Source organism: Channa argus, chromosome 6 (genome assembly GCF_033026475.1).
Source record: "Channa argus isolate prfri chromosome 6, Channa argus male v1.0, whole genome shotgun sequence".
NCBI lineage: Eukaryota > Metazoa > Chordata > Actinopteri > Anabantiformes > Channidae > Channa > Channa argus.
The window spans coordinates 17,343,062-17,370,467 of NC_090202.1; the positions used below are offsets into that span (position 1 = coordinate 17,343,062).

Genomic DNA, 27,406 nt, shown 5'->3' on the forward strand with positions numbered 1-27,406 from the left:
TGAATCATTTGACATAGTAACCTATGTCATGTGCATCAATACACCCCAATACAGTACCTTCACAGATTCTTAAAGCTTCTTCTGAAATATTCTTCAGCTTCTGATGAATTAAAAACCATTGCATTATCTTTTTTTATTTACAGTGCACCCAGTAAATATTCACAGCACTTAACTTTCTACACATTTTATTATGCTTCAGCCTTATTCCAAAATGGAACAAATTTATAATTTTCTTCAAAGTTCTACAAACATTACTCCATAATGACAACGTGACAGAAGTTTATTTGAAGTCTTTGCAAATGTATTAAAAATGTAAAAAATGAAATAATTAACAGAATTACAGAAGTAGAGAATTATTCACCACCTTTGGTTAATACTTTACTATTGGTAATACTACCAGCCACAGCCTCAAGTCTTTTTGAGTACAGTGCTTTACAGGCACACCTGTTTTGGGGCAGTTTTTCCCATTCGTCTTTGCAGTACCTCTCAAGCGCCATCAGGTTGGATGGGGAGCGTCAGTGCACAGCCATTTTTTAGATCTTTCCAGAGATGTTCAATCAGGTTCAAGTCTGGGCTCTGGCTGGGCCACTCAAGGACATTCACAGAGTTGGCTCATAGCCACTCCTTTGTTATCTTGGCTGTGTGTTTAGGGTCATTGTCCTGTTGAAAGATGAACAGTCGCCCCAGTCTGAGGTCCAGACCGCTCTGGAACACGTTTTCATCAAGGATGTCTCAGTACACTGCTGAATTCATCTTTTCCTCCATCCCGAATAGACTCATAGTATCTGCAGCTGAAAATCATTCTCCAGGATGATGCTGCCACCACCATGCTTTTTTGCAGGGATGGTATTGGCCAGGTGGTGGGCGGTGCCTGGTTTCAAACAAACTTCTTTCATGTTGACATTATGGGGTATTGTTTGTAGAATTTTGAGGAAAAATAATAAATTTGATCCATTTTGAAATAAGGCTGTAACATAACAAAGTGCTGTGAATACTTACTGGATACTCTGGATGCATTGTACATTTTACACAGTGTTCATATTTCTCTATAAATGAGGATTGTATTTATATACTGCTAAATACCTCAGTTTAAAGAAATCTTCATATATATGTTTCAGATAAACTTGTGAGTAGATAGGTGTGTATATAGGTGTTTTAAAATGTGTAATTTAGTCAACAGAAGCATGAAATGGAATTTCTCAAGTGAAGAAAGTCTACATGATAAAGTACTTTTAGTAGTTATTTCCCACTACTGCGGACAAGTTTCACCACCTAATATTTTTACAAAACTGTTTTGAGTTTTTACTTTATCTTTTATTGATTTTGCTCACATGACATATGACCTGTATTTGTTCATGCTGAGTTATGAAGTATTTCAAATAAAAAGCTCAATGCATTGTGTAAATAAATTCTTAACATTCTCCCAGGCAGACTTTACTCTGACAAAGATAACCTGTTGCCTGTTATCAAGCCTTATCCTCAACCCACAGTTTTGTTTTGCCTACATTAAGCCACATCTATGTTTAAACAGTTGTATGTCTTCTTCTTCTTGAATATTAAATATTGAACAATAAATTGGTATCTCTTAGCCTAATAACAAGATATTTTTGTACAGATGTAGGCATTTAGGGTGTAGTACTTTTGTAGCAGCTGTAGCTTTGGATAAAGCCCAATATAAGTGGACCATTTATCAAAGGGAGCAATCTTGTATCGCACAACATGCGCCGGCATTTCATTATGTCAAGCAACCATTTACATTGAGGAGCGTTTGAACTGTGGTTGTTCTGTCCTCAAATCCACAAAGGGAGCCAGCGATGTGATGTGAGCAACGATAATATACTTCACCAACTGATCAAGGCAAATCCAGACACATCCATATTCTGTGGAAGCATACATGTGGTTTGCCTGCAAGCTGAAAGTGATTCTGTCGAGGCGCATTAATAAAACTTTCCATGTCAGGGATGTTCTAATAATTATGTGGGTTTATAACTCTGTATAGGGGATGATCATTCATGGAGTCTTGTTACTGTTTGCTGTAATTGTAGAAAATCTAGTTTGCAAATGCAATATCAGACTGAGAAACACAGCGACATGCTTATGTTTTACCATAACGATGGCTTTTGCTGTTTTATGTATTATGTAATTTTTTTTTAAGAACAAGCTGTATACCGGCCACCAACAAATGAAAAGGTTGCAGATACTTCCGCAAGTACTAGTACACAGCTGTATACCGTATACAGGTAATGATTTATCCCTAACTACAACATAAGAATTCTTCACAATGGTGACAGTTAGGCAATAATAAAATTGTAAGCAAAGCCAATTTAGCTAAATGAGGCTATTTTAAAGGACATCACACCAAATACTAACTTTGCCTTTTGCTGCTTTGTTCTGAAAAAAACTTTTTCTTTTTATCGCCTGATTATATGTTAATAAAAAAAGACTTAAAATTATTATTTAGTCACAGCAACTTTGTGGTGGTCAAAGACTTTTGGACAGAATTGTAAATCTTTGATTAGATCTTAAATAACTGTTGTGTATCGCCTCTAATGTATTTGCTGGCAACAGCTTGTATGTGCACATCCAACTGAAGATTGCATGTTAAACAAATGTTTTGTCACTCTGGATCAAGGACAACATCGACTTTCTGTAAATAAGCTGAGAGAGTCTGAAAGGGTGAATCACTGTTTGGCAAGCGGCCTTTCAATATTAAGTTGTGGTGTCTATAAGTGGGTAGGGCTCAATGTACCACATGACAGAAATAAAAAAAAAAAATAGTACAGGCAAATAGTGTAGACAAATTACTTTCTTTTTTTCAGGTGTGTGCTTATTGTACAGTTTTTAATATCATGTGTCATTTTTACACACAGATTTATTGCTTATTGTCCCATACATTGTTTATTGTCTTATACAATAAACAAAGCAGCACAAAACCATAAAATTTAAAAACACAAAGAAAAAATGGAAACCAAATATATAAAACCTTCAGTCCTCATCTTACATCTTGTGCTTTGTGGTCTTGTAGCATCATATCCATAAAACCACAAGGTATTACAACAATAAGACAACCGAAGACAGAAAATATACTCATTTACATCTATTTGATCTGGCATTTGATCTTCTCATGTCATTACTCTGTACTGTATATTAACTAAAAACTAAATAAGATGTTTGGACCTCCTGTTCACTTCCAGCCTGTGCTTTACTGTAGCATGGCAGGCCAAATTTGCTTAACACCAACACAAGCTGTTGGTGGTCGACTGCACACCAGCTTGTACCCAGTACCGTCTTCTCACTTTCACTTTTGACTTCACTATGAAAATAATGCTTACACATATCCAGCCTGCACAGGGGGTTTCCAAGACTGAAGCAGTGTTCTGATATCAAAGTAAATGCTAGTGAATCTGGCGTTGACAGTGTTTTTGTTTTAGTGAATGAAGGTCTTGAGAATTTGGTTTCATCGTATTCATAAGAATCTGTGAAAAGTTTTGCTTGATGTGTCATCAAAAATGCTTTTACATAAAAAAAAAATGGAAAAAATGTGTTTAGTATATACCAAACACTAACATTTTAGTGAAACTTCAGCAGACATCTTCCACGTTAGTAATCATCCTACTGATTTAAAGCTGGTAATAAAATATAGATATAAAATGACATCATTGTGGAAGCATTGTATTAGAGATACAACTGCCCAGATGATTGTATCGAAACATGCAGTGCATTCTGATTTAGTAGATATCAACCTACATTTAGTGAGCATAAAGTCATTAAAACTTTATGTGACTTTATTGGGAAATCGTTGATATATTTTTTGTTTTGAGAAACCAGTCCAGAATGAAAATTTAGTACATATGTAGCACAAATATTGATCAGAATAATTGTAGATTAAAAACATCCCTGTTAAAATTTAAAGATACAGATGTTTTGCATTGGGGTGATAAGACAGGGGCCAGTACTGACTTTAGGGGGCATTAGCCACCCTGACCACCTCCTAGAACTGTTCCTAAAGCACAACTGCTTCTCTCTGAAGTCAATAAGCATTCAGACGGCTAACTCTGTGTATGTATGTCATCTGAGGTGAGGATTTGATATGGTAAAAAAAAAACCTTTGTAGTACATCTGTGCCTTTCAGAGATTAGTCTGAATTTTTGTTAGGACATGCTTCAAAATAAGTGATTATTAAGGTATTTACAGTAATGGTGGAGCTAAATGTCTGGTGTTGTTTAGGGGGATGGGGAAGTGGGAGGATTATAGTGCCTCTTATTTAAAAAAATGCTTCCATAAAAAATACAATTGGATTCCAATGTTATGCTCCAGTTGGTTAAATGAATACCTGATATTGTACAGTGAGTGGTTCATCCAAATGCCAACAATTAGAAATGAATCAACAGTGCCAGTATGCTTGATTAAGAAGGGAAGATACTGCCAAGGACTTTCACTCATACCTCAAAGAGAATTGAAAGTCTTTCTTTGGATGGAGGTGAAAGCGTGTTCCTTCCAATTGGTTAGCATGTTCAGATGTCTAACTGAACTAAAAGTCACACAGTCACAAATAATAACACTAGCAGAACGGAGTTGTCAGGCTGATATGTTTTTAACAGACATATACAGATGTGTGCTTCTGTCCAGCTCAGAAAAAGGGGTGGGTGTTTCTCCTCCTCCCATAAATATATGCTTTATAGTATATGTTTAAAGTAAAATACAGTAAAATTACAAGGTGCTGATACCAGAGATATCACACAATGTGACTGGCATTTTCTTTCTAGCACCAAATAATATAGGAAAACACACCACCTTGTGGTAAACACCAGCTGTCTCTCAACAAGTTAATCCCATTAGGTGTGACCTGTGAAAAGGAGGATCACATTAGCACTTCACTTCCCTTTACTGTAAACCTAAATTAAGGGCCTGCAATTAAACCATAGTGTAGGCCATGTTAACAATATGATAACAAAATCCCACAATATGGGCCTATTACCAGCAATTAACTAGGTCATTCAAACTGTACTTCTCTCTGACACAAGAATTAACCCTCTGCACTGCTAAGAATAAAATGGTCCTTTTTTAGTATCTCCTCACAACACACTGAGTGTTGAACAACCCAATAAAGTCTTTGAAATTAAAACTTAGCTTTCCTTTTAATCACAACAGGCTGCGATAAGAGTCTCAAAAACGTTGAATCCAGTCAACAGCAGCAATGTTTTTTCCAGAACCTTGGGCATTTCATCATTATCTAAAGTACTTCCAGTGAATTACTTCCATCTTTGGTCTTTGCTTTTTTAGCCAGGTCTTTCAAGTCTGGAGAAGAAAACAGGAGGACATTATTAAGAATGGATTTTACACCAAAAACATTTTTTGTGTCATGAAAACATATTTTAACAGATGCATTTTTTTGCTTGAAGCCGGTAAACCAGGAGACACATTCTCTCATTACTCACACTGAAGAACAGTCTTGTGGATTTGACTATAACCATGGTCAGTGTTACTGCTCAGGTTAATGTAGAAGTAGAACCTCAGTTCCTGAGGGTACTGAGAGTGTTGCAGGTTCTTAACCAATGGTATCAGTCGATTAGACATAGGTCCTTCAGCCAGAGCTTGAAGCATCATATACATGCACCAATCATCCTTTAAAAAGTTAGGAGTGATAAGCAGAGCCTGTAAGTGACTGTCCTCCACAGCGGCAGAAATTTCTGAAGGCACTGCACCTCCAGGACAGACATCCCTATACCACAGAAAGCATCTAAGACGATGAGGTGAAGACTCCAGGAAAGAGGCCAGGCGTTTAGCCTCTTCAATGTCGCTATCGGCATCACTATGGCACACAAGCAAGTCATATTTTTTATTCCATCTCTCTGGTGAGCTTAAGGCAGACTGGGGCTGTTTTGGTTTAGAAAGCGTTGTCTGTGGCAATGGTGATGATGATGATGATGATGATGATGATGATAATGAAGAACAAAATGATGATGTAAATACAGATGATGTTGATACACTTGTTTCTTTATCCTCTTTTTCTGGTTGTGTTGATAAAGATACTCTTGATTTCAAGAGCTTTTGGAACCAACCTGAAACAAGAAAGACAATCTGTCTACACTGTATTTCTGACTTGATTTTACCATTTGATGCCAACAGGACACTGCCAGTCCAGCTAGAGTCTACAAACGCTATACAATTGTGAACATTTATATGTAAAGAACAATCATCAACGTGTGTTTGTTTGCTATTTATATCGTATCTTTTCCACAACAGGGTAATATTTTCTTAGACAATTATCACAAATCAAGAGAAATAGTTACAGATAAAAACTATACTGTATGTACTTGCAGATTAAAAACCAAGAAGTACTGAAACCTTAAAATAATGCTAACATTAAAACTTAATGGCCGAAGCTGTAACTTACCATGCATGTTGTCAACATCTTCACACTCTGTTCATTCTTTTCCAAAACCCTCTGGTAACCTGGCAACGTGATTAAAAGTGTAATTTTCCATAAAGATATTCTCTAGTTACTCAGCAACCTGAACAAAACATGTTGCAGCAATGTACTCCAGTGAGAGCAACTGAATGTAACAAATACAAAGTAAAAACTTTGTCGAGTGTCACTGACATCACAAAAAGGGGAAGTTCATGACTGTTGAATGTGAAACCTCAACATGTGCAGTCAAATTACAAACCAAAAGAGCTCCTTACTTTATACTTGACTGAGCATGTAGTTAAATTTTGAACAACATATACCGTACATGCAATTATTGAATTCAATACAAGGTCCCATAACTCATGATTTTGTTCTACTTGTTTTTATTTATTACTCAATTAATATTGATCACCATGGGGAAATTGTTTTTGGACTGCTGCACATACAGCAGATGATGGCACAGGGGTTTCAGTGTCTGGATTTTATGTATAGTTATATGTTTAAAATATGCATTTGTTTGTCAGTAAAGCTGTACGTTTTTTTTTTATATACATTCATAATCAGTTGAAGAAATTGATTATATTAGACACACTTTAATTTTCTGTATATATTAATGTCCTGTATTTTATGTATAAATCTGGAAAGCCAGCTCATAGTGAGCTGTGATTTTGCAGCTCCTTCATAAAGACAAACCATCTGTTCTGGAGCCACTTCATACTACCAGTTGCACTAATGCCCTCTAAGAAAATAAAACCACTGCATTTTCCACATCAGTGGAACTCAGTACTGCTAGTAGCCTCAAAGTATAAGTATCCCAGTACGTATTATTTGTATTAAGTATTTTTATCTGAAGTAGTCGTATACTAAATCTAAATTTGAATAGTCTTTAAACAAAGTGCAGAAATTCTTTATACTAAACTAATAGCTGGTAGGGTTCTATAAGCGTAATGTTTATCTGCATGAAGTTTTAAACAGTGGCTGTTCAAAACGTTCTTTCTGTACAAAACTGCGCAAGCGCAAAATTATGGGACGACACGCCGGAATTTCCGGGTTCTGCATCTGACGTGTCTAAAACAGTTTTCTACCGGTGGTAGGATTTAAGCTACTCGTGTGGGATTTATTATATATGAAAGTATTATCTGGTAAGAATGGATTGTTTAAACCATACGCACTAGTTATTTCAAGGTTCACATCACCGATGTTTTATTTCTGGGCTTTCTTTTGATATTTTTTGTGCTTTAAATTCAGATACGTGGTGGCAAGATGCTAGATTTTTTCACCATCTTCAGCAAAGGGGGCATAGTGTTGTGGTGTTTCCAGGGAGCCGGTGTCAGTGAATCCTTTACGGGGCCTGTCAACGCTTTGATTCGCTCCGTAATCCTCCAGGTGAGATTTAATAACAGAGTAAAATCATGTGACAGATGCTTGTGTCTATCGAAATCTCGGTATGTCTCAGTCAGCTAATGCTAACGCTAATAGGTCGCGTTACCAACTGTTAGCTTATTGCGTAACGCTGATGTGCCATGTAACCCAGTGTTGCTCTGTGACCAGAGTCAAAATAAGCTTATTAATTTTTTGTTCGTTAAAGTTTGATGTAGGTTATGCAACAATGAAGTCTTTGACTATTTTTAGCAGACACAAAACGAGTTTTAACGTTATTGGTCCCGTTGACATTTTCTGTGACGTTGCAGGAGCGCAGCGGAAACAATTCATTCAATCATGAAGCCCTAAGTCTTAAATACAAGCTTGACAATGAGTTTGAGTTGATATTTGTGGTAAGTATCTTAACTGTTTACTAAATTAGTTAAAACGAAACACCAGTAAAATTTGGGCTGCCATTTTTAAATGTTGTCCATGCTGATAATCTCATATTGTTTTTCCACGACTCGTTCCAGGTTGGTTTTCAAAAGATCCTGACGCTGACGTATGTGGACAAGTTCATAGATGACGTTCAGCTTAATTTCAGGGATCGTTATAAAAATGAACTTGAGCAAAAGGGAGCTTCAAAGCTCCTCAACAACAGCTTTGAATTTGATAAGGACTTCAAGATTCTTCTTAGGTAAAGATAATTTCTTTTTATAATGAGTAATGACTGAATAACCAGTGAAGTAGTGAGATTCAAAAGTTAATTTCAATGTTATTTTTCACACAAGAAAGGCGGAGGAGAGCAGCAAAGCTCGGACCCCCGCCCCAATGCGATCCTTTGAGAAGTCTGAAAAATCCCAAAAAACTGTGAAGTCTATGATTGAGACGAAGGGTGGTGACAAAGGCAAGGAGCAGGGTGGCAAGAAGAATAAAAATACCAAAAAGGAGGGTATGTTGTGTTTTAGGAGGCTGTTCAGAAGTAGTTGGTCCTAATCAGTATAATGTAGTTATAGTCTCTATCCCAACTTGATTTGATATACTAATCTTTTCTAGCTCCTGCAGCTGAGCCTGCCAAAGGTGATCAAGGAAAGTCGTCGTCTGTGCAGAAGACGGTTGAGAATGGTAACGAGGGCTTGAGTCCGGAGGAGGTCATGCAGAAGAACAGAGAGAAATTCTTTCGCAAGCACATGGCGACTACTGAAAAACCCATGTAAGCAAAAAAACATTGCATTCAGAAAATATTAGGACTCCCTTTACTTTTTAAAATATTGTTACAATTCAGCCTGATACTACAGATGTCTACAGTCAGTAACCCATAATGACAAAGTGAAAACAGAATTTTAGAAATGTCTGTAAATGTATTAAAAAAGAGAAAAATGTACATAGGTATTTAGACCCGTTACTCAGTACTTTGGTGAAGCACCTTTGACAGCGATTAGAGCCTTGAGTCTTTTTTGGGTGAGAAGTGACAAGCTTTGCACCCATGGATTCTGGGATTTTCTGCCGTTCTTATTTGCAAATTCTCTCAAGGTCAATCCGGTTTGATAGGGACTGTCGGTGAACAACCACTTTCAGGCCTCTCCAGAGATGTTCAGTAGGGTTCCGGTCAGGGCTCTGGCTGGGGTACTCGAAGATATTCAAAGAGTCGTTCGTAAGTCACTCCTGTGTTGTCTTAGCTGTGTGTTTAGCATTGTTGTTATGCTAAAAGGTGAACCCTCAGCCCTGTCTGAGGCCCTGAGCATTGTGGAAAGGGTTTTTATTTAGGATATACCTTTATGTCTTTACTCCTGAGCTTTTCCTCAACCCCTACCAGTCTCCAAGTCCCTGCTGCTGACCGCCCCCCCCACAGAATTTTTTGGTCCCTTCCCTTGATCTGTGACTTCCTGGCTTGATTTAATCCTGTCTCTGAGCTCTGCAGGCAGTTCGTCATGGCTCATGGCTTTTGCTGTGATTCAGTATGCATTGTCAGCTGAGGCCTTCTATAGAGAGGTGTGCGCCGTTCATAATCATGTCCAAATGATTTAATTTACTAAAGCTGGTCTCCAGTCAAAGTGTAGAAACATCTCCGCTACGATCAAGACGCCTGAGCTAAATTTCAAAATTTGTTGCAAAACGTCTCAATACTTATTCGAATGTGATATATCACCTCTTCCTTTTTTATACGTTTGCAAACATTTCTAAAATTCAGTTTTCACTTTGTCATTATGGAGTACCGAGTGTATCTTAATGATGAAAAAAACAAACAATTGTATTGGGCTTAGCAAAATTTTAAAGTGATGAGTCTCAATACTTTCTGAATGCACTACTTTTTTTTTTTTTTTAATTACCAACGCGTAGCTAATAATGTGAACAAACAATATAGATTTTGTTATTTTTTTCAAATCACATCTGTGCCACTTTTATGCGTAGTCCTCAATCCGATTCATATCTGATTTTTGAAACGATGACATTTAATTTTAAATGTCTGACATATGTGAATATTACCAATTGGTGTCAGTCAATCTCTTCTCTTCTCTTCAACCCAAACTGGAAGAAACATGTACTTTGCCATTTATGAGGAAACTGTGCAGTTTGACTGCTGCAAAAATGTATGTTCTTGTTATTTTTGTAAACGAAGATGAATCTGCGCAGGTGCTGTTCACCCGTCGTTTACAAACACAAATGTGAAAGGTCAACTCAGAAAGATTTGATCTCACTAAAATTTTAATTGATCAATAAGTCCTATAATGTGAATTTAGCCTTTGGTCCACAGTTCATTTATTCATCCTTCCATCCATTATCTTTAAACACCTCTCCTGTTCAGGGTTGCAGGGGTCTGGAGCCTATCGAAGCTGTCATTTGATGAGATGCACAGCGTACACCCTTGACAGTTCGCCAGTCCATCTCTGGGCCAACACAGAGGGAGACATACAGAGATCAGTGTTTCCCCTCTAATAGTACAGGCATGTCGGCCCGCCATGCTAATCAGATCCTTCACTATGCCTACATGACAAAGATTGTTAAAAATCTAATACTGGCCAACTCATTTGGAAAAAAACATTTGTATTTGGGAGTCCCTGTCAGGTGCCAATATCCATGTCTTCTCCCTGCTTCGGTCTGATTTGCTACTGAGACCTCTTTTAATAAAAAAAACAAACTTTGGGAATACAAAACATGAATGAGTGACTTGAGAATAGAACGTTCACTGGCACATCAAGGTGTATGAAAGCAAGGTGTTATCTTCTGATTTCTACTGATTTTTCACTATAAATGGTAAATTTGTGAAAATATCTCGCGAAACCGCAATGTCACTGCCCCTTGTCTCTCACTTTCAACATTAGGATGTGTCAGTAATCAGTGTGGGTATAGTAGTTTAACATAACACAAATATTAATTATCACGGTGCCAATCTCTGCTGTGATGAAGTTTGAGTAAACACTAGATTTGGCATAATGCAGCTAACACTAGTTAAACACAGGTTGTTTGGCTGGTTCTGGGGTAATGTAGGCCTGGCACCACCTAAGTATAAAAAACAAGGAATGCTCAGCCAGAAACAGTTTTCAGAACAGACCTCGGGATATAACAAGATGCTAAAAGAGAATTTGGGAGCTGGTATGAGAATTTTACTAAATGGGCCCTTTATGGGACCATTATACAGTTTTCTACGCCATGATAACATATTTTTTTCAATGCCAAGAAAAATTAAGTGCAACAAAATTCATGTTCATGGTTCATGATGAGAAAGTGAGCAATTTATTTCAAATTGGTGAGGAGTTCAAATTGCAGTTTGAACTAACTTGAGATTGTTCGTTTATTTGAAATTTTAAAAATTATTTTTCTTGTATTTATGTTAGCTCTCGCTTCTTTTGTTAAGTAATTAGTTTTACCTGAACTTTACATGGTAATTACTAACTGAAATGTATGTCTTAGCTGAGAAATAACCAAATGTTTTATTGCATTACCTTATTACATTTTCTAGTTCTAGTGTTGCAAATAGGTGCAGGTTAAATACAGTGTTTTTGGCAAGAACCAGAGTTCTTATACTAAGATGTAGGAAACTCTCAAACAGCTAAATATGACCTTACTTGTATAGCTAAGATGGTTTGTCAGTCTACTAGCATAAAAGTATGTTTTATTGCAAATTATTGATATTCTGTCATCTTACTTGTAGAAAGTCTCCAAAGCCTCAAAAACCAAAGGGGAAACAAATGCGTGTTTGGGATATGGGTGGGAGCAGCACCAAGAACCTGGACTACAGTGGAAGGAATGGAGATGGTTCCTCCAACAGTGGAAGTCAAAACCAGGAAGAACAAATTGATCCAGTATGACCCCTTCCCTCCCCTTATTAATACGGAAATACATATATTAATCACAAATCATATGAAAACAAAGGGTGTCCTGGGTGTGTTTCAGGGAATGCTGTTAAGCTCCATGGAGGGAGACTTGCTGCCTGTAGACTATGAGTCCAGTGAAGAAGGGGAAATGGAGGAGGAAGAGGAGAAAGTGGTTGTCAATGAAATGAGCAAGACAAGGTAAGAGAAAAAGTTTATTTTATTTTACTTCATTGTTGTAATATTTAAGTGTATTTCTGAATCAGTTTTAAATGAAAGTTTCCCTGTAAACCAAAGCCCAGCTTTGTTTTTTTGTTTTGGGTTTTTTTTTTTTTTTTTAGCTCCAAAAAGGGTGGCAGCTTTGGTGGCATGTTTGGGATGCTAAAGGGCCTGGTGGGCTCCAAGAGCCTTACCAGGGCGGACATGGAGCCGGTGCTGGAGAAGATGAGGGACCACCTCATTGGTATGCTGTCATCCGTACCTCTCATTCATCATCTTTATTCTGCAAAATGTGAAGATTTTCATTCTTCTTCTTTTATCATCCCACAGCAAAGAATGTAGCAGCTGACATTTCCTCCCAACTCTGTGACTCTGTAGCCAAAAAACTGGAGGGCAAAGTCATGGGCACATTCACCAGTAAGTTACCTTTAATATTTGTTTCATATACTAACAATAGACTATAGATCATCATTAATTCAACAAATTATTTTATGTTTGGCACAATGATTAGTTACTATGGCGTGTTCCTCATGTCTGCCTTTATGTTTGTAGCTGTGGCCTCAACAGTGAAACAGGCTCTTCAGGACTCGCTGGTGCAGATCCTGCAACCCAAGCGAAGGGTGGATATTCTAAGAGACGTCATGGAAGCACAGAGCCAGCGAAGGCCATTTGTCATCACATTTTGTGGTGTCAATGGAGTTGGAAAGTCCACCAATTTGGCTAAGGTGAATTGTTACTTGTAACATAATGACGTGTACCCCGTTTTTTGTATATGTCTTATACTTTAGGCTTGTGGCTTTGCTGTGTGTGAGTTTGTGGTCAGATATAATTCCTGGTAGAACATGACATTGTTCATTCTGCGTCTTCCTGAGTTACAATGTCTGCACTCAGGCCAATTTGACTGTCAATGGATTAAGGACTTAAAGGTTATTTGTATGTAAAAATGATTAAATATTAGAAAATTAAATAAAAGATTATATATTTAGCATTTCTCCAGCTCAGTGTGTTTGAACCAGACCTCTCTTTGTCTTGATCCAGATCTCCTTCTGGCTGATCGAAAATGGTTTTACAGTGCTGATTGCAGCCTGTGACACATTTCGTGCTGGGGCAGTAGAGCAGCTCCGTACTCATCAGCGCCGCCTTAATTCGCTGCACCCTCCAGAGCAGCATGGAGGAAGGCCAGTAGTTCAGCTCTATGAGAAGGGCTATGGGAAGGATGCAGCAGGGATTGCAATGGAGGCCATTGCTTATGGTAAAATATTTATGCTATTTAATGCTAGTTGACTAATGATTAATAGGTAAGATTTGCTCTTTAGAAGAACGTTGAGCTGTGGTTTCTTAACTCCACTTGTGTGCACCATCTGTAACTTGTGATGTGAGGTGAAAGTGAGGATTAAACTCATGATGCTTTTGTAATAATAAGTTGTAGAATTTTGCATTGTTATGTCACTAAGCCTTTTATGCTTCCAGCCCGCAACCAGGCCTTTGACGTGGTGCTGGTGGACACTGCTGGGCGTATGCAGGACAATGCCCCCCTAATGACAGCCTTGGCAAAACTTATTGCAGTCAACATGCCTGACTTGGTTTTGTTTGTTGGGGAAGCTCTGGTCGGCAATGAAGCAGTTGATCAGCTGGTAAGACATCCTACAGATTCCATTCTTGTTCAGAGAGATGGACTAACGGGGATTTTGACACAGAGAAAATTAGTCTCTGAAAATTAGTTTTCCAGAAGCTTTTTAAATCCAGAAAATCACAGCTAAATTCTAGCAGACTATTTTCTACAGCTAATTTTTCATTTTTAAATTGTAGGGAAAAGTATGGGTTGTGTCTAGTGCAATATGGCTCCACATTGCAAAGCCTTTTGTGAAGTACCCAGATTTTAACTGTATAGTGACAGAAAATGCTGCTTTTTGATTTTTTTTTTGTGTTCGATTCTCAGCAGAGTGAGAGGGACAGAAAGGGGGAGACAAATGCACCTGAACAACTATGGGAGCTGTCTAAATTTTAAAAAATCAGTGAGGAGAAGTGACTTATATTTACAGAGTTTTCTACAAGGCACTTTTGTTAAATTGTTGGAGTTTAGGTGGACCTTGTTTTAAAAATGAGGCAGCATTGCTCCATTAATGATCTCTCCTTTCATTCAGCCTTTCACTAAGCCCTGAGTTCCCATGTGCAACATTTTGTTTTGCACATGCGCAGTTGATAAATAACCCGGTTGTGCCTATACATAGGAAAGAAATTGGGGTTCTCCAACAGAAATCTCACTGAATGTTAAGGAAACTGCATTAAGTCAGCTTTTACAGGTGCCATTAAAGGGGAAAATTGTCGATTTAAAAACTGCAAGATTATAGCTGAATACCAGAGAAGAGCACAAGAAATGTAATGGATCAGATGGGGTACAGAAGTCTGGAATGTTTGTGTTTGTGTTAGTTATGAAAAATGGAGGTAGGAATGTGCCAATATGGGGCTGCATGAATGCAAAACATGTAGAGAGACACACTAAATAAAAGATTAAAACTGACTCCCACAGCAAGAGAGGAATTTTCTGCCATAACAGTGATTTAAAACGCAGTTCAAAAAAAGAACAAAAAATATGAAAACTATAACCTGGCCAAATGTGCCCTCTGACTGGAACCCAGTGGAACATCTTTAAGACATTTTAAAGCAGAGGTTAGATCAATAAATATGTTTTGTTATATACTGTATGTGATCAGCTGCTACGATGTGGTACAAACTAAAACAGGATTTTATGGGTTTTAAACGACTTCAGCTTTATGGATATACTGACCTGGAAAACAAGATCATTAGGTGGAGCCAGGATTTATAAGACCAGGGGCTTCTTGGCTAATCAACAGTCATTCACAGAAATAAATAAGATGTGGGGTCAAATGGGTTTCTGTTTTTCTTAAGCTCGCAGACAGAGGTCAGTGTTCGTTTATTAATATTCTCTCTAGTTGAACAGTCATGTTTAAACAGCCCCCCCCCCCCCCCCCCTCCTCTCTCCACTTTGTAAATAGGGAGGTGAAAAGCTGGTGTCATACATATTAACTTTGTTGTAATCAGTTTTCCACAGAATGACTCATCCCTCTCCAACACATGTCCTCAGGTAAAGTTCAATCAAGCTTTGGCTGACCACTCCATGTCTGAGAAGCCTCGTCTCATAGATGGAATTGTTCTGACAAAGTTTGACACAATTGACGACAAGGTATTTGACTGTTTGTACATTTCTGTCTGGCTTTAATACTTTCTGTGGCTTTGGAAAATTATTTTGAGGCAGTTGATGTTTGTCTGTGACTGTTTTTATGAGTGCTTAGCAGTCAGATGGCTAACTCACATCACCACATCAGGATAACTATCATCCTTTCTTTTACAGGTTGGTGCTGCCATCTCCATGACCTACATCACCGGCCAGCCTATTGTGTTTGTGGGCACAGGGCAGACCTACAATGACCTGCGCAGCCTTAATGCCCGGGCTGTGGTTAGCGCCCTCATGAAGGCTTAAGCAGCTGCATGTTCTGCTGTTTATTCATTGTCGCAAACAAAGCCAACAATAATTGCCATGCTGCTGTGAGATGTCCCAGCCCTGCTAGCCTGCGTTTCTCGTCCTTCTGTCCTTCCCTCTCTACTTGGCATTAAATGCCACGCACAGGACTTCGCTCTTCCAGTACAAGACAAGTGTGCACTTTGAGAGACAGAACATTTTACAAAGAGAGAAGAGCCTAGCTTTCATTTTTAAACTTTTGGGCCAAATAGAAAATTACCTCAATCAGCCTGGGCTTTGAAACTATGAAGTATCATCCAAATGACATTTAAGCTGACTAATGTTTCAAACCAGTAATTGATGACGTTTAAAGACTCAACATTTCCCACCTGGCATATTGTCAGTTTTTCCCTCTTCATGCAAGCAAGGTCAGGTTTTAAAGTCACATTTCAGCAGTTGCCTGTGCCTGTGGAAAGTTTAGTGACCATAGTGCCTATCTGTCTACTGTCTTCTTTGTAACACTTTTACTTAGTGGGTGGGTATCCATCAGCAGTACTACAGCAATCAAATGTCTCACCCTTACTAGTCTAGCGGTGGATTCTGAATCGGTTTACAGTCAGTCATCGATTGGGTATTAATATCAGCACTTATCAGATTAGTTGATGTTGTTCTTTCCTGTCAGAAAAGAAAAAATAAATGGAATCATAAAGACCAGGCTCAATCAAGGCTGATCCTCTGTAAAACAGTACATGAAAAAACTGGTACATGTTTCAGGTCTATTGTCTCCCAGAGCTCCGCCCCTGCCTGACACACAGTTAAGTTTCATTACAAAAAGGAAACTTTAATCTCTCAGTTTATAGTTGATGGAAATCAAAAAGAAAATTTAAAGAATGCACACAAAATGTATTTATTTTTTCTTGGGGTTGCATTTATCTGCAATTTCAGATTTGTCAGTTAAACTATGGGCCTTTTTTAATCCTTTCCTTTCTCTTAACACTTTATTTAAAAGACGACACAAGAACCCACTTCAATTTGTTATTTCAATGAGAATCAAGAGTTACACTAAAGATTTGAGCTTATTTATGAGAATGTAAACATTTTTAAATAAAGCTGCTATATGTTATGACAGATGACGATAAAGTGAAACTTGTTCTGTCATGTTTTGCTAAAGCACAAGGAATGTGACCCCAGTATATATAGATGGTCTATTGTAGTTATGGTCACAAATTAAACATGGCCAGACAAATGGAAACGCCAAAAGCTTTATTTTGAAAATAGTACATATAAATACTAGATCAGAAAACACATGAGTATTAAAAATACAAAAAAGGCTTACGAACAACTTCTTCTTTTAAACTTTCAGCACATAAGTGGCCAAGTGATTCCTACTCTTGCTCTGCTATGACACACAGTTGAGGATACAGTCATAACATTTATGCATTTGCAAAACCACGTAACCATCTATGATTGAAAGAACTGTCCACCGTACTTTTCGACACCCAGTAGTGTCCAAATCAAGTTTTTCCTGGTTTCAGAGCTGTGATGGAATTCTAACATGAACTATTAGAAGCCTTCAACTATAGCTTCTCTTTACAGGGCATGTAGGTCAAGGTGGCGTAGTGTATTTAACTTTAATCTTGTTAGTGTATTCCCAAATTCAAGCCCAGTAAGTGAATTCAGATTTATCTTCTACTGTAGATTAGGTTTGGATCTGTACTACTCGAAGTAGCAAGATCCCCTCACCAGAGCTGTTGAGGAAAATGATCAGGTCGATCCTTACTTTGTGCCCATCTACAATTGCTACTCTGGGGCAAAAAGAGAAGGAAGCGACTAGAGTGTGCAGCTAAAAAAAAAACGAGCATTAAGTAAAACATTGCCACTGACTTGCTATACATGCTGCACTGCAGTCAGCTGTACCTTTGTGCAAAGGAATGCCAGCAGGGTTTTTGATTGCAAAAATCAAGAACCGACTTGGATTTTCTATCTACCAGAGTGCAGTGAGAGATGAAGAGTCTCAAATAAGGCTTTATTGTGTTATTTTCTGAAACATCTTTAACGAGTGTCCACAGACTGGGGACGAAGAAGAATTCAGTCCTAACCTTGTAGGAGGCTTTTCTGTGTGTTGAAGCCATTCTGTTGCTCCTCCCCATTTTGTGAGGGACACCCTGTAGATAAAAACCAAAAAACTAAATACTAGAGATAGTAAGGTAGTCAAATCTGTTACACTGGCATGTAAGAAAACTTTACCCTGGAAACAAACCTGATGTTAAAGCCTATGCTAATAAAAGTGTGTCAAATGGCAATTTATGCCCTAAAACTAATCCGCAACAGGTTAACTTAGTATTTGGTGTCTTTTCCAGGCAAGTTCCCATGTCTAAATCAGATCAGCTGTGGTATAGAATATCCACCAGACAGAAATAAATCCCTTCTTTTCTCCAGAAAAATGTCAGACACTATCTAAAGACACTATCCTAAAAGCTTGTCATACACACAAATTAACGTTGTAATCTAGTGCAGACAGTTGTACATGCCATGCGTACATTGCTTATTTTTTATGTAAGTAGCAGAATGTACCAAAGTGCTTCACACTAATAGCAATAAAAATCAAAACAAAACCTCTAAAAATTCTAAACAAATGCAGTTTTTAGCTGCTTTTTAAAGGCATCTGCAGTATCCACTGATCTCAAGCCCAATGGTATAAAGTTGACAAGCTCCAACTTCAAAAGGATGGTCTTTAATTTTTTTTTGAACTTGTAGCGGGGGACTAACGAGACGCGATTAGAGGACCTGTGATTTCTACTTGTGGCTGCAGTAGTTCTGTAATGTAGACAGGAGCTCAACATGGCTCCAAATGTAATCACAAGAATTTTCGACTGGATTGTGAATTTGGGAGCCAGTCTGAAGAAATAACAGTATAGACTGAGGCGTTTTCTGTGCAGTCAACTTGTGTCAGGTTTGAGTTCAAGTAGTATACTGATAAATAACATCAAACTTTTATGTTGTTAACTGGACAGTGCAGCAACACCACAGATGAACTGATGTGCAGAAAATGTCCTCTACTACAAACAAGCATAGAAATGAACTATGATTGGATTTCAGCTCACTTACCCCAGCCTTTGGTAGACACTTCACGATTACAGATTTCATTGGCCAGCCGCTCAAAGTACTCGGGCAGGTCAGCATACTCATCTCCATAGGAGATGACTTTGATGCCCTTGTCCAGCATGTTGTCACGTAGCTTCTTAAATTCGCCAACATCCTCACGTCGCACAAGCATGAAGTGTTCCAGGTCTGACTTGTGTTTGACTGCTTCCAAGAACAGAGCCTGAAATGTTGTGTCGTCTACTGTGCGCCCACAGCCGAGGAACACAAATGACTTGGTCTCGTACAGCTTCTGGATCTCACGCTATTGGAAAAAAGCAGTAAAATAATTGTATTACTTAATACAAAGGCTATCATTTCTAATTAACCAAAGCCAAGCCACAAAGGTGGTTACTTGTATTTAAGTGTAGCACCATAATATTGTAAATAGTAAATAGACACAACTCCAAAATTATTATAACATAAACTGAGAACAGTTTCAGTGCTTACCATAACCTCAGTGTTCCTCAGTACATTTTGGTATCCAGCAGGGTGCAGCACAATACCGCTGGGGTTGGTGTAAACACCATGGATATGCAAAACACTTAACCGCAGTTTCTCCTGAGCCCACTCCAACACCTAACACACACACACACATACACACACACACACACACACACACACACACACACACACACAGTTAACAGTCTATTGCACTCAATCCAGTTCTGGCCGGACATGGAGTAAAATCACTGAACAGCAATGAAAGGCCATTAGTCCTGATGGAGACAACACATAAATACCAGGACTGAGAGGCAAGAACCTGGTCTCACAAAAACCATTTGACAAATTCTTTCATTTTTTTATGTTCCATTTAACATATAGCAAAGAAACTTCAAAAACATGCAAACAAAAATATAGACTCAGCAATTTGAGAACTGCCAATTTTGTAGAGAAAATGGCGAAAGAAACTTTAAAGCTTTTTCTTCAAACAAAAGCAAATATTGTTCAATCCATAAAATTTGACAGCAGCTGAGTAACGACCAGAACTTTAACCTCTCTCCCCTCTAAAATATTTTCTGAATGCATTATCTATTATTCTCAACCAGTCAACGAGGAAGTTCACTGAAAGACAGTGAGTTCAACCTAGACATGATACCATTCCACCAGATCTACCTCCAGAAGTGAGAGACATATTTTAATATGTTTGTAGTGTAAGAAGGACGGATGTGTGAAATTCAACTTGAATTGAGAAAAAAAAGAAAACAGGCAGGATTATTAAAGTCCTACATGCTGATCCTGGCCTCACAAAGTGCCTGCTTACTAAGTGACCTTTGAACTTGAAAAAGCTGACTGGATGTATTGTGGCAGAAAACCTCAAACAATGCTGTAACACAATCTGAGCATTTTCTTGCCTTTTTCTCATCTGTCAGGTCCAAAGACTCCAGCTTGGTGCCTTGGTGAGCTGCGTAGATCTCTAACAGATTGTCAAAGTTAGTAGTGAGGACCAGTGCGCCACTCTCCATCAACTGCAGCACTGAACGTAATAGATGTTTCCCTGCATGCTCCATCTTGCATTCCAAATCGTCAAACACCTCGTATAGACAGTCTTTGAAGAATGTGGACCGCACATTGCCTGTTCTCTGTAACAACACACAAACAAAAGAAAAAAGACAACAAATGCTAAGAATAATGATATTTTTAATTGAGGAATTTGACAATTGTAATTATTTTGTACAATATACAATACATACAGTAGGCCACATACTTCTTAGTAGGTCTGACATCTCATTAATTCAAATTCTTTGAATTTCCCTGTGAGGAATATATATTAGATATTACTGCAGCAAGTATGCTAACAAATAACTAAGTTACATGGTACTAACTGATATGCATTATACAATAAGACTTAATACAGTGCATGATACACTGAAGATAAAATACCAGACCAACTGTTTCTACCAGTAGTACTTCTACTAATTAATAGCTGGTAAGAAAGGTGTGGCTAAAAAACAGGTGTACTCTGATCTATTGTAATTGTCTATCTATCTAAGTAAAACTCATCTGATTAAAAAAATGTAAATAATTATTACTGGAGCATTGATCTTGATACTTGAATATGTTCCATTGATGTTCATGTTGTCGTACTGCTGCAACGAAAGACTGTTTTATTAGCTCGACTTATGCCTTTTCACAGTAGAAAAGAATGCTTACTGTCCACGATTTTTCATTTGACAGGTAAAGACTAAAAAGAGTGATTAATCTGCAGTAAAACTAAACCCACATGTTCCCAAAATAAGAAAAATGCAATATTTCAAAGCTAAACATTTGTGTGTACTGAGTGATCAATACAATAGTATTGTGAGGTGCATCGACCAGCACCAACTTTAAAACCATATTTGTGGTGTTGATGCTCTGGCTGATCTTAGCATCATTTTATAATTTTGTAAATTATTTTGTCATCATTTACACAAACAAGAAAATGTAGATACAATTCTTGCTACTTTTATTGTTTATATCATAATACTTTAGTGTAAAAAAATTTAAATATCTCTCTCTCTCTCTCTATCTATCTATATCTATATCTATATATATATAGATATAGATAGAGAGAGAGAGAGAGAGAGAGAGAGACAGAGAGAGAGAGAGAGCGAGAGAGCGAAAACACTATTATTCATTTCTAGGAATAAAGGCCAATTAGGGGGTTAGGAGGTCAACACACCCACCACGCTCTATCTGATACTGTCCACAAACCTACAAGTATAAACTCTCATATCCAGTGAGACTGTTAAAAAATAGAATAAAGGCTGTTACTACACAGTCTCTCCTTTACCTGGCAGAGCCCGTTGTGAGATAGAGAGAGACGGAAAGAGAACTCAATAGAGGTGGGAAGTGTTGGACAGCTAAGAATAGCAAAGGGTAGTTGCAGTAGATGCAGTGACCAAGGTGATCCTAGAACAGGAATATGGTCTGCTGGCTTTCAAAGATTACAGCTCTAATGGGCTAAACAGCGGGAGTCCTTTCCGCAGGAAGAATCTCATTATCCTCATCTAGTGGCTCCGGCACCCATCCTGACCACTGTGTCCTTGGGCTGTCACAGAAGTTATGCAATAACAAAATAAGGTGCAAGTAAACAACTCTGTTCTCTAGATATTCAACGTAAGTTGAAAGATTATTTTCATATAAGTCTTACCCTAGCACTAGACTGCCTTGATTGGACATGCAAACAGTTAGCTCAGAATAGCACCAGCAGCATTAAAAGATGCTGATTTTGCACAGGTTTGTCAGAAAACTTGTGGTTTCTCCTGACTGTTATGTAATTACACATAGCATTTTCCAGCAAGATACATAAAAAACTTTAAATAAATTGTATACATGTCTGTATATCGTGTGTTTCAAGGATACATTAGGATTTAAATAGAAATTATAATTTTAAAAGATCAGCAGATGTTGAAATTTTTCTTCCACTGACCCTGTGGAAAACAAATGACAAAAGCATTTCTCACCTGATTTGAGCAAATAAGCAAGTCAGCAAACTTTTAATTAGCCTAGTTTTCACCAAGGTCAAAGGTGTGTAAGGATTTACGACAAAAACATTCTCTGAGTTTTGACGTAAGATTACAGCTACGTAAACCACCATAATACTGTTGATACACAATTTTATGAAAAGTGGGCTAAACTCTCAAAGCCCCACTCTTATTGGAATTAACGGGGAGGTCTCTCATGCCTGCAAACAGTAGACCTCGATTTTCAGAGAGTATTTAGGAATTTTAGAGCCTTTTTGCAATAGGAGCACAGTTTTTAATGAGACCCTAATGATGATGAAATTTCCTTTTTAGTGGAGCACAGAAGACAGGTTCTATATCAAAGTATATCACAGTTTATAATTAAGTTCCTAAATCTAGGACTAACGTGTGCTTAACTGTAACCAGGGAAAATATTTGCTGATGGTTGTTGTGAATGGAATCACACTATGCTCATGTCATCTACTATAACTTGCTGTGTGGTAGCTGTTAGTGTTGTGCTTCAACTCTGTCTGAATGGAAAAACTGGGCTGGAGGGGGGCTGCTGGTTCACATTATTCTATGCTTGTTTTTCTCCTCAGCATGCTAGATCCTGCTGTGTCTGTAGCCAACAGCAGTGGCCTGGTGTCTGCACGACTGTGGATTGAAATAAACACGATGGATAAAGCCATAAAGGCACTGTTTGTTCCCTTTGTGACAACAGGCTGAGAGCTGAAACAAAGCGTGTTTTATCAATGTCAAAGGTGCGATGAGACATGACTAACACATGAGGCAAACGGTATTAAGGCTCCCATCTGCCACCCTGCTCTAGACCAGATTAGTCCAATAGGAAGAAAATATATACAGGGAAATGTTAAAATATTTGTGTTCTTGCCATTGTTTTTCCCAACATCATTTGTAACAACCCAACTGATTTAGAACTTCAGGGTCTTGTAATAAGGTGGAACCCCAGTATCTTCACACTGAATTAATTTGTCTGAATTATCAGGAATAATTTCAAACAAACATCATCTCTGTAGTTATCCTAAGACCATGAAATTGTTTCAAGCATGGTGAAGTGTAAGGATCTTGTAATATTTGTGTAGTCAGCGTATAAGGATTTTCTGGTGGTTTTGGTGGCCTTCATTGGTTCATCAAATTTTCAGATGGTTTTAAACTTGTATGTGATTCTCCTGTGATTAAAAAAAGGACTTTTATCAGAACTGTTTTTGGCAGATTTTGCTTGTCTACCAGCAACATTACATTGACTTATAGCCTTTCTGGTTCCCAAAAGCTTTCTTTTTATTTATTTTTCTATTTGATACAAATATGTAGAAAGTTGATTGCACAGAGGTAAAAGGAGGATTTTACTTATAATCAATCATGCAGCCTCACTCACAAACATGGGTTGGGTTCTGTCCCTTATAATTAGAGGCTTATGTCTTGTTCTACTTGTTTAAATAACTTTTTATTAGTTATTACTGACAACAAAGAACAAACATTAGATGCAAGCTGTTATTTGCTGACTCTGACAGCTTCTACTGTATAATTGTACCTCTGTACTGCCTGCCGGGAACAAATCAGTGCAGTGCAGCTTTTTATGCTGTTTGTAAGTTGTAAATAAAGTAGCACTTGATTAAGTAGTGCAAAGGAAGCTTAAAAATAAAATTGTCATTCAGCTAACCTTCCCTAATCAGGAATTTGTTTTCACAGAACTCTGTAGAAAGCCCTGGTGGTTCTTTTAAACACCAATAAACAGCGTGCTCATTGCATGTATGATTGATTTAACATCAACTGACTAAAATGTGACCAAAATTCATTTCTAAGAACAAGTTCCACAAGTAAGCCTTATGTCATTATCTATAGGTCTTTAATGAGATAAGGCTGAGGTGTCTTATCTCAATCCATGGAAGCTGAAACTAAATGTCCCTGGCTAGCAAAAGGACAGGAAGCTGGCAGTCTCTCTGCCATGTGTGTGTACATGTGCGACGGGATGATGCAGAAAGCAAAAGCAGGGAAAAAGGTTACCCAGTTACTTACCGGGGAAAGTTTCTGAATGAGGTCATGGGCCACATGCACCAAATTCTTATCTTCCTGCATGTGCTTCTGGAAACGGCGACTCTCCTCCTCTTCTAGTAGGTCAAAGTCATTGGCTGCATCAAGCAGAGCCTGGATAAGGCCTTTCCACGAGCGTAGTGCAGGGACCTGGGGCGCCACCGCAGAGCTTACCCCAGTGCCAATCACCAGGACAAGCTCAGGGGCTCGCTTGGTCTTCAGGCTGGGCAGCAGTTTCCTTTGGGGCAGGCAGAGATTGAGTGATGATGGTTCCAAAGAAGGAGCTTCCCACATCCTTCTGACAGCATAATGGTTAAATAAACCATTTTCACAAAAGCATGCAGTCTAAAACTAAAAAACCTACCTTAGAGTGAAGACTGGCACAAAAAAATCAGTTCAAAAAGTTTTAATTTTCAATCATCCCTGTCAACAAAAACGATGACAGAGTTAGGAGCAGTGAGCAGCCCGATCAGAAGCGGCACCTGTCCTTACCTGGGTTTTTTTGCATTTGAGTCGGCATCCTGAGAATCCACCGCAGGTCGCTTCTCAGTTTTCACTGCTACAACGGATGCCATTCAACTCCTGTAACAGAAAACATCATAAACCACATACGATCTTTGCGAGGCCTGCTATAATAAATAAGGGCTAACAAATGGCAACAGAACACAACAATTCTGGATAGTGAAGGCTGCCACATGCACGTTAGTTCAGCTGTCGTTCGTGAACCGTGACTCTTAGTAACCAAATCACATGAAAATCAGGTCAGACAAGACTTTCATGCAAACGAGGTATTACTTCCAGCTGATCTGCCTTTTGCAATAAGGCAGCTGGCTGAATAATTAATAAATTGCCTTCTGACAACACAACTTGCTATTGTTTGATATAACTATTAATTAAACCGTGCTATAAAAAAACGTTACAGTACCATCATCACTCTTACTTACTCACCTGATGAACGTAAGATACCTAAAGTCCAGTGTGTGTTTCTGTGTAAAACACGAATCCTAAATTTAACTCGAAGACAGCGCAAGACGACTCTGCACAACCGTGCGCCACGTACAGTAACAACGTGGAAACCGGCTTGACTTTGACAGTGTCAACTGCAGTTTACCTGCTGACAAGCTAGACAGTGTCAGCAGAGCATAGCGGACAAACTAAAGCCAACTAGCGGTAACAGCCACTGCTAAGCTACGGTTAGTTTCTTGCCTTATGCCAAGTTAACGTTATCTCCGAGGTTGACAAGAGCCAGAGCCGCCTCTAATTTAACGCTACATCTCATTCTGAAGGCAGAGTAACGATGGCGTTACTTAAAACGCTCGGTATGTAGCCACCTGTTAGCCAAAAAAAAAAAATCAAAGGCGGCACCTATTTTCTCCCACAGCGTTATTACACACAGAAATGCTCGTGTCTCTCCCTGTTGACGTTAACTTGTCTGACACTGTCCGGCTTTACGTTAATGTTCAGCAGGGATGTTGTAATCACCGCCTGTGGAAGGGTAGCTGTCTTAGGATACGTCTTATGATACGTTCAAGTGCTCTACGTAACCATCAGGTATTTTCGCATAGAGGTGTTAGTAAACCTAAACAATGCAATATTATTTTTAACTACGTATATAATATATTATGCCGTATTAGTAATTTTGTGAATTTACAGTTGTAAAGTTTGTATATCTCGTATTTTTTTAAACAGTGTTCAGAGGTAACCTATGAAAGCCAAAAATCTGTAGTTAAATGCAGAAACGTATCCACTGTATCGCAAGTATATCTATACTGGTTTTTAAAATACACAATTTACTAAGAGTACGTGAATACAACAAAGCCGGATACTTTCTGTTATGTCTCAGAAGTGAGAGAGACTGGGTCTGCGGCCATCGACCTACAAACTCAGTACATTATATATAAACTGCTCCGAGTGATTGCGCAAATTAAAGCCTTCTGGAGCTACTGACACGTTACTGTTGACTTTCTAATCACTATGATACAAAGACATTTAGTTGGGAGTTAAATAATCATAAAAATCATATCACTTTTTTTAAAGGCATCGTTTATGTAACAACAATAAACAGATTCTGAACTTACAGCAAGGTCTTATACACACTAATATCTAAGGCCTGACGTTTAAAAGGTAGATCTTTCACTATCCCAAACCTCAAAAGAAAAATACTAAGTTGGTCAAAACACTGTTGAAGTTAAGCTGGCAATATCAGAAACACCCCAAAGTAGACGTCCTCCCATATGACCGGTAGGTTTTCCTCTCTCTTGCTAATTTAGGCCAGGCAGGAACACATCTGCGCAGATTACGTTTTGTAATTGTAAAAACTACTACTAGCCTGCCATCTCCTGTTTAACAGGAATACTACACTTTTAATTATTAAGCGCAAAGGTCAAAGCCCCTCATGAAAAACACATTTGCAATTTATGTAAAATTATACACATAAGCTAATATTATTGTGTCAGTTCTTACTGATAACTAATGCAGACATTGTATATACCCCTGTATAAATGTACCTTCACTTTTTACTTTGAGACAGATGCACAGTATCTTTATGTGCAGCAATACCACAGTAACAAATACAGGTGAAGTCATTTATTAGGTTATTACTAAGTGCTGACTGTTAATTAGTACAGAAAATAATTACCGCTGCAGCAACTTGCCCCACGGGTGTAGATGGCCTGAATACACACTGAGGTTTTCAACATCAAGCAGGGCACAGTAGAGATCCCAGTGTAATGAATATTAATATAAAGTCCCAAGCTTTATAAAATACTCAGGTCTGCAAGTTGCAGCTCTGGTCAGAAATCAAGCTGCAGGGAGTTCTAGCAATGTTAAACAAATCTGTATTTGTTATGTTGCATAGAATCTCACTGATGTGAAATTCTATTTTTTGGGTGTCTAAACAAAGACCCCCCTTTCTTTCTCAACTATATAAGTTGATGCAATTCAAATTATGCTTACATGTGGAAATCCATTTACAACTATT

The 27,406-nt window shown here is 38.2% G+C and overlaps 3 protein-coding genes across 8 annotated transcripts; 1 reads left to right on the plus strand and 2 right to left on the minus strand.

Annotated features, from left to right (window-relative positions):
- Window positions 1-2,799: 2,799 nt before the first annotated feature.
- Window positions 2,800-6,641, minus strand: tirap (toll-interleukin 1 receptor (TIR) domain containing adaptor protein). The gene is made up of 3 exons (XM_067508753.1): window positions 6,398-6,641; window positions 5,439-6,062; window positions 2,800-5,298 (listed from the first exon to the last, which is right to left on the minus strand). Exons 1-3 carry the CDS (start codon window positions 6,402-6,404, stop codon window positions 5,234-5,236), a joined length of 696 nt encoding a protein of 231 aa, XP_067364854.1. The 5' UTR covers window positions 6,405-6,641; the 3' UTR covers window positions 2,800-5,233.
- Window positions 6,642-7,424: 783 nt separating this feature from the next.
- Window positions 7,425-16,503, plus strand: srpra (SRP receptor subunit alpha). The gene is made up of 15 exons (XM_067508647.1): window positions 7,425-7,554; window positions 7,661-7,798; window positions 8,104-8,187; window positions 8,308-8,471; window positions 8,566-8,726; window positions 8,831-8,987; window positions 11,928-12,078; window positions 12,170-12,288; window positions 12,429-12,550; window positions 12,637-12,723; window positions 12,859-13,031; window positions 13,345-13,558; window positions 13,777-13,940; window positions 15,413-15,511; window positions 15,680-16,503. The coding sequence occupies exons 2-15, from the start codon at window positions 7,676-7,678 to the stop codon at window positions 15,806-15,808; spliced, it is 1,947 nt and encodes a 648-aa protein (XP_067364748.1). The 5' UTR covers window positions 7,425-7,554; window positions 7,661-7,675; the 3' UTR covers window positions 15,809-16,503.
- Window positions 16,504-17,103: 600 nt separating this feature from the next.
- On the minus strand, window positions 17,104-26,826 carry fam118b (family with sequence similarity 118 member B). Of its 6 annotated transcripts, none has more exons than XM_067508657.1 (7): window positions 26,505-26,826; window positions 24,919-25,008; window positions 24,412-24,664; window positions 20,284-20,511; window positions 19,379-19,507; window positions 18,896-19,193; window positions 17,104-17,952 (listed from the first exon to the last, which is right to left on the minus strand). In XM_067508657.1, the coding sequence occupies exons 2-7, from the start codon at window positions 24,999-25,001 to the stop codon at window positions 17,882-17,884; spliced, it is 1,062 nt and encodes a 353-aa protein (XP_067364758.1). In that variant the 5' UTR covers window positions 25,002-25,008; window positions 26,505-26,826; the 3' UTR covers window positions 17,104-17,881. The 6 variants fall into 6 exon arrangements, with proteins under 6 accessions (XP_067364758.1, XP_067364755.1, XP_067364756.1 ...); XM_067508654.1 differs by having other exon boundaries at window positions 24,412-24,724; XM_067508655.1 differs by lacking the exon at window positions 26,505-26,826 and adding an exon at window positions 25,792-25,965 and having other exon boundaries at window positions 24,412-24,724.
- Between the last annotated feature and the right edge of the window lie 580 nt (window positions 26,827-27,406).